The following is an 11,063-nucleotide window of genomic DNA, read 5'->3' as shown; positions in this document are numbered from 1 at the left end:
GTAAAAATGATTATTCTAGATTATTTATTTTATGGAACAGAGGTGAACACACGTTAACGGATTTTCTCAAGTCTTCAGATCACTCTTGTCAGAAGGCTGGATAAATACTGCAGTGTAAGTCTGGAAAACTTTAGTTTCATCGAGAAGTATATGGATTGAAATTTGAGTTTCTTTATTGCATAAACCTTAACGTAGATTAAATGTGTCAGAGAAATGGCTCTTTGATGTTGACTGTGGACAAAGACCTGTTATGGTTTATAAAATCTCCATCATCTCAGCCAGCGCCTCTGCAGTCATGGTGCACATTCGTCCAGTCTTCTTGTTTCTCAAACCCAAGCGTGTTATCTTATCTTTCCCAGGAAGATACATTCCTAAATGACAAAAATACATCCCCCTCAAAGTTGCACATTACAAAATGTTCCAAAAAACTGCTAATGGTTGTCAAATGAAGGATGAAGTATGTGTTTTTCCAATCATATCATTGAGCCTGCATCCATCCTCTATTTTATTTAGTTGAGATGTATTCCTGCTCATTTCTAGGACATTGGCGATAATTTAGGAAATGGTTTGAATTCTGCCAGTTCTGCTGCACCAGGTGAGAACTATTTATATGTTTAAATTAATGTTTTTAAAACCAGTTACATAAAGACACATTTGTCCTGTTTCTCCACAGTCAATGTCCCCAGCGTTCCAAAGTCCCACTTTGCTTCCACACCTCCCGTCTGCAGCCAAACCTGCCAGCTCTGTGCTACCTGACACTGTGATGACTCTGAGCTGATGAGGGGGATGATTTAGACAGTCTGCTTGACTCCTTTCCAATGAGGAAGAGCCATCTGAGGTGAAATATGCTGTATTTGTACTGCAGAGCAGTAAAGTGACTTTGGTTGCTAATAGTGGGTGAAAAGTCTTTTTCTCCCACGTCCAGGCAGCATTCGCAGTCCCCAGTAGAAATCCACATCCACTCACACAGCTGCCCTCTGTCCTCGCCTGCTCCAACACCCCAGCTTCCCCCTGCCTCTTCAACTCTGCCATCAATCAGCTCAACTCCCTTGGACTCCTTTTCAATGGCGGGTAGCCACTTCATCTACAGCACTGGATATCCTCGATGACCTGTCCGTCTCTGGAATTGGACGTGTTGCGGATGCTTCAAACTCAGTTCCGCCCTCCTCTGGGAACTCGATACCCGGATGCTCTTGATTCCTTGATTCTCTTGATGAAATTTTGGACGGAGCGTCAAGCGGTGTTGCTGCTGAGAAGGTTAACAAGCCTAAAACTGAGCTGGATGTAGGAGAAAAGTCTCTCAATGAATTGCTTGATGAAGTAGACATCTTGGGGCCTGTCTCTAATCCAAGTGGTCAGAGGAGGGATGTCCCTAAAATTAGCACTAAAGCCACAGAGCAGCTTGACTGCCTTGATGCCTTGGACTTGTTCCCCACAGTGAAGAGTGTTGGGTCTGCTTTGCCAGCAGTTTCATTTGGGGTAGCAGGCCTGGACTCGCTCTCTGATTTCAGCTCAAATGGTAACTATAATTCATTTCACTGTTTAGTTTTCAGAAGCAAATTTTCAGACTTAAGGGCTCAGATATAATGATGTCCTAGAGTTGTAGTTTTTAATGCTTTATAATATACCTTAAAAGAAATTAGTAATTTCTTATAAATAAGTTTAAGAACATAAAATAAGAAAAACAAAATGATAAAATAAGTTTTTCATATAAAATATTAAATGGGTGGACATTCTATCCACAGTATCCTTAGCACAAGACAGAGGAATAATGAAATGTCATCAAAGGCATATAACTTGACCAAATGTTAAAATATTTATTTTATTTAAGCTACCAGCTTTAAACAGCTGAATCAAAATAATTATGACACATACAACCAGCAATTTTTTCAATTAACCGCAACTAGATGATGATCCTTTCTCTTCACACTTACTCCAGGAGTATGGAGTGCCGGACCCGCTTGTACAAGCTGTCCGGTCCCTGTACGACTGGTGTCAGAGCTTGGTCCGCATTGCCGGCAGTAAATCAGAATCATTTTCAGTGCGGGTTGGACTCCGCCAAGGCTGCCCCTCTGTCAGCAATTCTGTTCATAACTTTTATTGACAGAATTTCTAGGCCCAGCCGAGGTGTTGAGGGGATCCGGTTCGGTGGCCTCAGGATTAGGTCTCTGCTCTTTACAGATGATGTGGTTCTGTTGGCTTCATCGGGTTGTGATCTTCAGCTCTCACTGGAGCAGCCGAGTGTAAAGCGGCTGGGATGAGAATCAGCACCTCCAAGTCCAAGACCATGGTTCTCAGCCGGAAAAGGGTGAAGTGCCCTCTCCGGGTCTGCAATAGGGTCCTGCCCCAAGTGGAGGAGTTCACGTATCTCGGGGTCTTGTTCACGAGTGAGGGAAGGATGGAGCAGGAGATCGACAGGCGGATCGGTGCGGCGTCTGCAGTGATGCAGACTCTGCATTGGTCTGTTGTGGTGAAGAAAGAGCTGAGCCAAAAGGCAAAGCTTTTTTTATATATATATATATATATATATATATATATATATATATATTTTAAAATGTGCTTCATAGAAAGAAAGATTTACAAGCTAAATTTTAAATAAAAGTTATTTCATTCATATATATATATATATTTTAGTTAATTGGCAGAAACTCTGTTATCGGAGATTTTTTTGCTAAATATCGGAATCGGCATCAACATAAAACAACCTATCCCTATTGGCCGGGCTCTACTAGTAATGCTTAAATATTTGAAGATTATTATTCAGAATTGGATGCATTCCTTCAAGCTGAAATAGCAGGAGAGGGCCAAGGCAGTTGTCTGCACCTGGTTGATCCTGCTCGCTATACAGGGAGAGTGTTTCATCACAAGATGCAGTAAAACGTGAACATGTTTCATCTGGAAGGTGTGGAGCTCAGGTGGGATGCACGTGTTACTACAACAAAGGTCTCAACACACTATGGTGTGTGCATCCTTGCGTCAACTAAAGCTACATGGCATTGCCTTTAGTGATTGACAAGCTTTTAGTCTTGAATGAATGAATGAAAAATACTTTATTAATCCCAAAGGGAAATTCAATATTGTAGTAGTAGTAATTTTTTAGTAAAACAATCACATTAATTAATTAAGGGCTTTGTTCTTCAGCCTCATAGCTGCTGGAAGGAAGGATCTTCTGTATCTCTCTGTCTTGCATCGGACTTGAACAAGCCTCCCACTGAACACACTCTGTTGTTTCGTCACGGCGTTGTGTAGAGGGTGTGAAAGATCTTCCATTATCTTCATCAGCTTGTACAGAATTCTTTTTTTGATGATCAATTCCAGCGGCTCCAGAGTTACTCCAAGCACAGAACCGGCTTTCTTGATCAGTTTGTTAATTCTTTTCAAGTCTCTGGTTCTGATGCCGCTGCCCCAGCAGATTGCTGCAAAGCTGATTGCACTTTCAACAACAGACCTGTAGAACATTTGCAACATTTTGGTGCAGACGTTAAAAGATCTCAGCTTCCTTAAGAAGTAGAGTCTGCTCTGACCTTTCTTGTAAATGTACTCAGTGTTGCTTTTCCACTCAAGTTTGTTGTCTTGTTATTGTGTGGATGTTGGCATTGTTACAGTTTTTAAACAGTTTTTCACATCCTGTAGATGTGCACACAGTAGAGGCTAGCATGTAGTCTTTATTAACTTGACTCATCAGGCCTCAGTCTATTCTCTACATTTCGCTGTTATCTTGAAATAACATAAGTCGTCTGGCACATTGTAAATGCAAAGTAAAAACTGTTCAAACAGGTTTTGCCAGTGTGTGAGATGCAATCACGAGCTATAAACCTATGAGCTATGAAACTCTGTTTGTGTGCAGCAGCGTGAGTGGCGGTACAAACAAGGATTGTTGCCGCTGGGTAATTGCATCAGATGTGTTTTCTTCCAAACCCAACCTACCCAAACCACTAATCACGGCAGAGCACCTCTCCATTTTACCTCAGCCTGCTCTCTTCCAATCTGGCACCAGTCTTGCTGCTTAGTTACACTACAGATTAACAGATTAAAGTGCTTTATAAATAAAAGCTGAGTTTGGATACAGATGGACTTTCTGACTATTCACATCCTGTTTTGTCCTGAATATTGGTATTTAGTTACCTAAAACTTCTTGATGATTTTAGGAAACGTGTTTATGTGACGATAAGTTTATTGTAGTGTTTGTAAGTCTTTGCCATCTGATATCTGTTCAGTTTATTTTGTATTTTGTCCTTGCTCTTCAGGTTTCTCTGACTCACACACTGCATTTACTCCGGTAATGCGATCTCCTAAAAATCACTACAAAGTAAGACAGATTACATGGTCTGTGTTTGCTTCTCTTTCATTCTGTAATTTCAACTCTTTAATGGAATCCCTTTTCTTCCTTTGGATTTGTAGGAGAGAAATAGCCCAGGGCTTGTTTCAGTCTCCAACCCCCTAGCGTCCACCCACGAATTCCTGCAGGCCTGCTCCACATGTTTCCCTCAAGAGGGTACGTAAAGAGTCTCATCCTCTTCTGAATTGTTTCCAGGAGTCATAATAATAATCTGAGCCCATTAGCTGGTCAGGATTTTACTGTCCAGGAAGTGTAATGGCTGCTTGTTTTTAATATGTCTTACAGTGCACTTTCCTTTATTTTGATGTTTGCACTTTCTACAAAAAAGAAAAAAAGATCTTTTTATATGTGAAATACTCTGTCCTTAGGTAAAGGGATATACTCCTATGTTCACAAGCCAGACCTGGTCCACAACTGTAAGCGAGACATTCTGCTGTGTAGATGGAAGGTGGATTGTCCGACGGCGTGGACCAGAGTACGACCACTTCCTGCTAGGACATCCTTCTCAGGACCATTTGTACTCTGTAAAAGTGAGAACCTCCACATGAAATGAGTGATTGATTTTAATTTATTAACTTCTTATAATTATCATTAAAATAATTTGTCTTATCCATGTACAAAAATATCATGAGTACAGGAAGTATTTTCAAGATGTGCGTATTTCGGCTTGTATAGATTTTTACGTCCGAAGCATTGCTGCCCGGCTGTACTGTGTGAGGGGTTCATAAGGCGGTTCAGCTTCATCTCTGCTATTCAACCAGATGTTTTTGAAAGCTGGAGAAGTTATCTCCAAAAATAAAAATTAAATCAACTAAACCCAAACACAGTTAAAAAACTATTGTTTCTTAATGAAAATGAATAAAATCTCTCCACTACTGTACATTTGTTCTACTTACACAGGCACATTCACTGTCTTGTGCTCTGCTTAAACCAATACCATTGTTCAGAAGTGACACAGAACACAAATATTACCCCTCCTGCCATTATTATATTATATGACGTCACACCACAATATACTCTTTTATTAATTCTTATCTATATATATATATATATATATGTATGTATGTATATATAAATAACAGGATGTGAACTTGATAATGAAATCATGTGACGCAGTACATCTGCATTTTATCTCTGCTTTAAGTCATTCTTGCTGTAAAACAGTAAATTATGTATATTTTCTCCCGTATATAGATCTGCTGCAGTCTGGGGATTTGGGCATTTGTAAGTACGGAGAGAAATGCACGTTTGCCTACAACCAGCTGGAGATAGATGTTTGGACAGAAGAGAGGAAGGGGACACTAGACAGGAACCTGCTGTTTGAGACCACACCCGTCAAAATGGACCCTGTGAACAGCATCATACGGCTTCAAGAGGAAAACAAGGGCATGTTTATCTTCCTTTGTCAGGTTAGGGCATGTATAATGTTTTTTTTGTCAGAAGAGTCCCATTTGTTTAATTTGAAGCTGTAAAACTGGACACCTGCTTACTAAAAATCATAAATGAGGGTTAATAACAAAAACTACTAACAGCTTGTCCTGTTTCCATCTTTGTAGGAGTGTTATGACAGTAAACCTAGAATCATCAGTAAACGCTCCAGTGACAATCACGCCATCTGCTCTAACGTGGATGCTCGTCACAACTTCGATGCTAATAAGTGAGTGTGTTATGACATTATGACTCCTAAACTCCTTCTATCCTCTCTAATTTCAATCATGCTCTCTGTTTCCTCCTTCTGTGCCCATCAGGTGCCTGGCCTTTGTGATGAGGACCTTCAACGTGAACTACAAAAAAGTTCGTCCTCTCAGCATCATGTGCCAATTGGACTTGTGCCGACAAGCCATCCGGTATGGCTGCCAAAGAGAAGACAGCTGCCAGTATGCCCACTCTGTCATAGAGCTTAAAACCTGGAGGATTCAGTGTCACACAGGTGCAGCATTACTACACATTTGTACAGCATATTTTATGTGTCGTGGCTGATCTGAAATTTTCTAGTATTGTAAAAACAATTGGAAGTTTTATCATTGCCAGTTTAAATATCCTGAATGCAAAACACTGTATGGCCTTAGAAATAGTGATTCATTTGCTGAGAGCTACTGGGAAAATGGTTAAAGTTAAACGGTTACTGCTTTAATCAGTAATTATTCCACCTCTGAAGCTCACTGCATCTTGGCTGGCTGGTTTTAAACAGCATGAAGACATACCTCCAGCAGGTGGTTATTTTACTGTCCGCCAGAATGAATGCTACTCTATCATTCTTTTCAAAAAACCTTTAAATACCAGAATAAATAATCACAAATATACTTTATTTGTGGGATGTGAAGTGGAAAACATGTATAAAAACTTGGTTTCATGGGGACTCTAACATGTTTTTGACTGAATTTTCTGTGTATGTATGTTTATTTACAGGTATCAGCCCTGATGAGATTGTGAAAGTATCCATGAAGTATCATGACAAGACAGCGCAAAATTCAAACAAAGACAAAGTTAACAGAGTAAGAAATAATTTTTCCAATCTGTACAGAGACACAGTGTCCTCTATCTCATACACCAACATGTCCATTAGCACCTGGATGAGCCTTTCCTGCTTCTTGTCTCTTCTTTTTTCATACTTTAATTAAAGCAATCGCATCACCTTAATGCTGTTGCTGTCTCTACTTTTAAGCTTCTTTTATTTACAATCCTTATATTCTGATTTAAATTACAGCATCATGTTGTTTGCAAGTAGCAACCAGAGTATGTCTTTGTCTTCCATGTATTAATAGACTAAAATAAATCTATTGAGAATTTCGTCTATATATTTTCTCTATTATTTGACTTTAAGCAGGTGTTCGCTGGAGGAGGTGGAAGCAAATCTAAAGGAGGAGAAGTAGGAGGTGCCAGGAGTGGGAAGACTCTTAATATGAAGATGAAGTTTGCATGTGCTCAGTGCTGGGGGGGCGGCCTGATTACCGAACCAGACAAAGCACTCAAGTACTGTTCTGCCAAAGCCAGCCACATGTGAGTCAACATGATATTTGTATGTAGTTCTTATGCAAGTCTAGTGATGCTTTCAATAATTTGTTGTGGCTGGAGTGATTTCACGAATGAAAGTTCATTTTTTTGAAATTGTGATGGTGACATGAGACTCATTATGTGACCAAAGCAGGAGCTGTCTGCATTCTCTGCACATAGTCAGACTTGTTCACCGTGCACGTTGGTCCCAAGCTGCAACCTCCGCCTGTAAAATGTGAAGCCTATGCGGAAGTGCCACACATTGCAGTTCAAACCTCATCCGCTAGGGGCTGCCTCCAAAACAGAGTCAATCCCCATAGACTCCCATGTTAAAAAGACCAACTTCACAGCAGAAATACACATGTTTACAGCCTGGTACAAAAATCCATTTTAGGATTAATAGGTCACGTTTACCTTCATGACAACTGTGAGGGGGGTGAATTTTTTTTCTAACTCATCTGTTTGGATGTTATTTAATCTTGAAATTCTGCATAATTAAAGGTGTGTCCTTTTGATTGACAGGTATCAATATCCATTGAAAGAAGGGAGAGTGTAGCACAAATGCGGTTTTTAGCTGGCTAACAGTGCGTCTTTGCTTTAGCTCGCCTACCTCCGTTAGCTGGTTAGCTATCGTTAGCTCGGTTAGCTCTTAGCTACAGGCAGCTCGGAGTTTGATGGTGTCAATTATCCACCCCCACCTTCACAGTCTCCCTCTCAGCTCCACCTCTTTGCCCATTTTTGGATTTTCCGGGACTAACGACATGTGTGACGCTGCCAAGATGACGATGGTGGGAACACCTAACGAGCTTCACTTTTTCGCTTCAGAAACCTACGGGTGATGTCACGGAGGCTCCGTTCATCTTTTATATACAGTCTATGGTTGGTCCAGAGGCTTCCACTTCTTAGTAGTCCTGTGGTGTTCATGGACGAGATCTTGGGGAGAGGAGGATGTCTGGGTTGAATCCTTTCTTTTTGCAAATTATGTGGTTCTTTTGGCTTCTTCAGACCAGATCTTCAGGATGCACTGTGGCGGTTTCCAGCTGAGTGTGAAGCAGTTGGGAGGAAAATCAGTTCCTCTAAGTCTGGTAGAGTGCTAGCTTTGAGTTGGAAATGAGACTCTACCGCAAGTTAAAGAGTTTAAGTATCTCAGGATGTTTTTAACAAGTGATAGTAGGATGGAGAAAGAGGTGATGAGATGGATCGAGGCTTTTTCAGCAGTAATGAGGCACCGATCTTTTGTAAAGAATGATTAACCAACAGGCGAAGATTTCGGTTGAGAGGGATTAGACTTGGGATCCCCCAAGAGGAGGTGGAGAGTGTCACCCGGAAAAGGGCTGTCTGGATCTGGATGAATGGATGGTGGCAGTCTAAGCATTTAAATTTATCATCATATTTCTGTCTTTTTCTTGGGTTTTCATCTTTAGGTGGACGAAAGACAGACGAGTACTGCTGGTCAAGTCCTCAGAGAGAAGTAAATGGGTTCAGGTCCGACCACTGCCTCATGCCAAGAACTTCCCTGTGCAATATGACGTAGGTCTTACATCTGATTTTACACACAGATGCAACCAGCTGTTCAACAGAGGCTCTCATTTAACAGACTTCCAGTGTTTTCCCAAGTTTTCTAACATTTTTTCTCCCTTTTTTCCGTGTTTTGTGTAGCATTTCTACTGCTTGAAGATTAATTTCAAAGGTTTCTTTATTAACATATTTTTAAAAATCACATATAGCCAATGTTGTGACTTTTACGTGACATAGGAAGGGTTTTTATCCACTGATTGTTTGTATTCAGCAGTGTGTTCTGTATTTAATAGCTTTATGTTTTCTTGTGTCAGATGTGTGCCCAGATTCAGGAGAAGAGGAAATGTAACTACACTGGGAACTGCACCTTTGCTCACAGCCAGGAGGAGAAAGAAATGTGGATGTACATGAAGAATAATGACTGTGAGTTATTAAAATTACTCTGCAATACAGTTAGAATGAGATAAAAAGGAAACGTGCAAAGCAGCCTGGTATTACTAAGCCCTGCTTGTAGAACCTGTTGGTGTATAGTGTGTGTTTTGATTGATGGTGTTCATTGATTTGGACATTGTGATGCCAATTTGACGTACTTTACAATGGGAATTAAGAAAAGCTGAACATTTTGCTTTATGGGTATGATTGTTAAATACAGAAGTTCACTGCATTGTATTTGTGCTTGTAGTGCGGGACATGCAGCAGGTGTATGACATGTGGTTGACATTAGCTGGCAACCACCGCCAAGCAGAGGGAGCCACGTTCTCTCAGCCCAACTCCGAAGAGAAATGCATCATTATGCCAACTGACTACGCTGAACCAATGGTGGGTTTTACAGCTGAAGCTAAAGACCAGAATTGTTCTCTGTATTTGCATCTGTAAGAAAAGATTTTTTCAATGAATTCTCTCTATATTTTAGTATGGTTTCCACTGCCGTTTGTGCGGTAAGCACAGTAACAGTGAGCGACAGTGGCAGCAGCACATTTCCTCTGAGAAACACAAAGACCGAGTGTTCAGCTGTGAGGGAGAAGATGAAGCTCTGACATGGAGCTACCGCTTTCCTGGAACATGCTTTAAACTCTGCCCCAAGTAAGATCTCCTCTCAGATCAATTTGTGGTTTCAGAGAATATCGAAATGTTGAGTTCAGCTTTTTGTATTTCAGTGTCACAAGTCCAAATAACAGGAACAGATGGAGAACTTGGCAAAAATATGAGCAACTTAAGCTGTGCAGCACATTGGCAGAGCTAGTCATCTCAGATTTCAACATTAATGTGCCCCTGAATTTCAATATTGTTTCTGCATCTTGTGGAGTTGGTTTAAAAATACACCGACAAACTCTTACTGAATTTATTGGAAGTTAACATATTGAAGGAAAAAATGTCATTTTTAGTCGAAAAGGAAACATTTACCATAATGTTGATGACTTCCAGGTTTGATGGTGGCTGTCCTGATGGTGTGAGCTGCGATTACGCCCACAGCCCAGAGGAGCTGCAAGAGTGGACGGAGAGAAGGGATTTCCTGCGACAGAAACTGGCCAAAGCTAGGGACGACATGCTTGTCATGCCTAATGAGTTTGACTTTGGGAAGTACAACTTTCTACTGCAGGACTGAGAAGAATTTGACTTTGCAACTGCCAAACTAGTATTTTGATTATGTGTTGATGTTTCAAACCTAAACTATTATGTTTAGACTAAGGAAGCACTTGAATTGTCAAACACATATTGACCTTCCCCAAAGTGCTGCATTAGTAACTCTAAATTAGTCAATCTTTTAACTTTTTAAGTGTTTGTTGCCATGTGAATACATGTCTTTTTGCTTCATGTCTGTTAAAGGGTTTACAGTGATCTGTACTTGGAGCTGCTTGTATGCTTTATTTTCACTCTTTTATGTACTTTCCCCCTTAGTTTATATTTCGTTTCAGCATTGATCAGTGCCTTCAGTCCACAGTTTACCAAAGATGTGCAGAATGTTCAAACGCCTGAATGTTTATTAAAAAAAAACAATTAATATTCTTGTGTCCAAGTCCAGTTTGTACTCATGCAAATACGTGATACAGATTTGGATATTAGTATGACTTTACTATATTCTCAATGATTAAAGTGTTGGTTACTCAGGGTTATTTATGTTGTGAATTTGTCAATTACCCATTTATGATCATGATCAGAAATAGTTATAGCTATATAGTTTTTATATTTATAAAGAAATACTTGAATATAG

At 40.2% G+C, this 11,063-nt stretch overlaps 1 protein-coding gene and 1 long non-coding RNA gene across 2 annotated transcripts; both read left to right on the top strand.

Annotated features, from left to right (window-relative positions):
* The first annotated feature begins 92 nt into the window (after positions 1–92).
* On the top strand, positions 93–732 carry LOC121636158. Its single transcript, XR_006009658.1, has 3 exons — positions 93–114; positions 541–595; positions 674–732. It is a non-coding gene; the product is annotated as an uncharacterized LOC121636158 (long non-coding RNA).
* A 468-nt stretch (positions 733–1,200) lies between these two features.
* Positions 1,201–10,855, top strand: LOC121636153 (zinc finger CCCH domain-containing protein 7B-like; the record flags this gene model as incomplete). Its single annotated transcript, XM_041979443.1, has 14 exons — positions 1,201–1,519; positions 4,248–4,309; positions 4,402–4,495; positions 4,708–4,869; positions 5,534–5,748; positions 5,896–5,996; positions 6,088–6,269; positions 6,749–6,834; positions 7,167–7,339; positions 8,758–8,863; positions 9,166–9,274; positions 9,534–9,670; positions 9,765–9,934; positions 10,277–10,855. Coding segments are annotated over 14 exons (2,097 nt in total), but the record flags the coding sequence as incomplete, so codon positions are not given.
* Between the last annotated feature and the right edge of the window lie 208 nt (positions 10,856–11,063).

The sequence above is a fragment of the Melanotaenia boesemani genome, unplaced genomic scaffold (genome assembly GCF_017639745.1).
Source record: "Melanotaenia boesemani isolate fMelBoe1 unplaced genomic scaffold, fMelBoe1.pri scaffold_156_ctg1, whole genome shotgun sequence".
In the NCBI taxonomy this organism is placed as follows: Eukaryota; Metazoa; Chordata; class Actinopteri; order Atheriniformes; family Melanotaeniidae; genus Melanotaenia; species Melanotaenia boesemani.
This window is presented reverse-complemented; position numbering and strand designations above follow the sequence as displayed.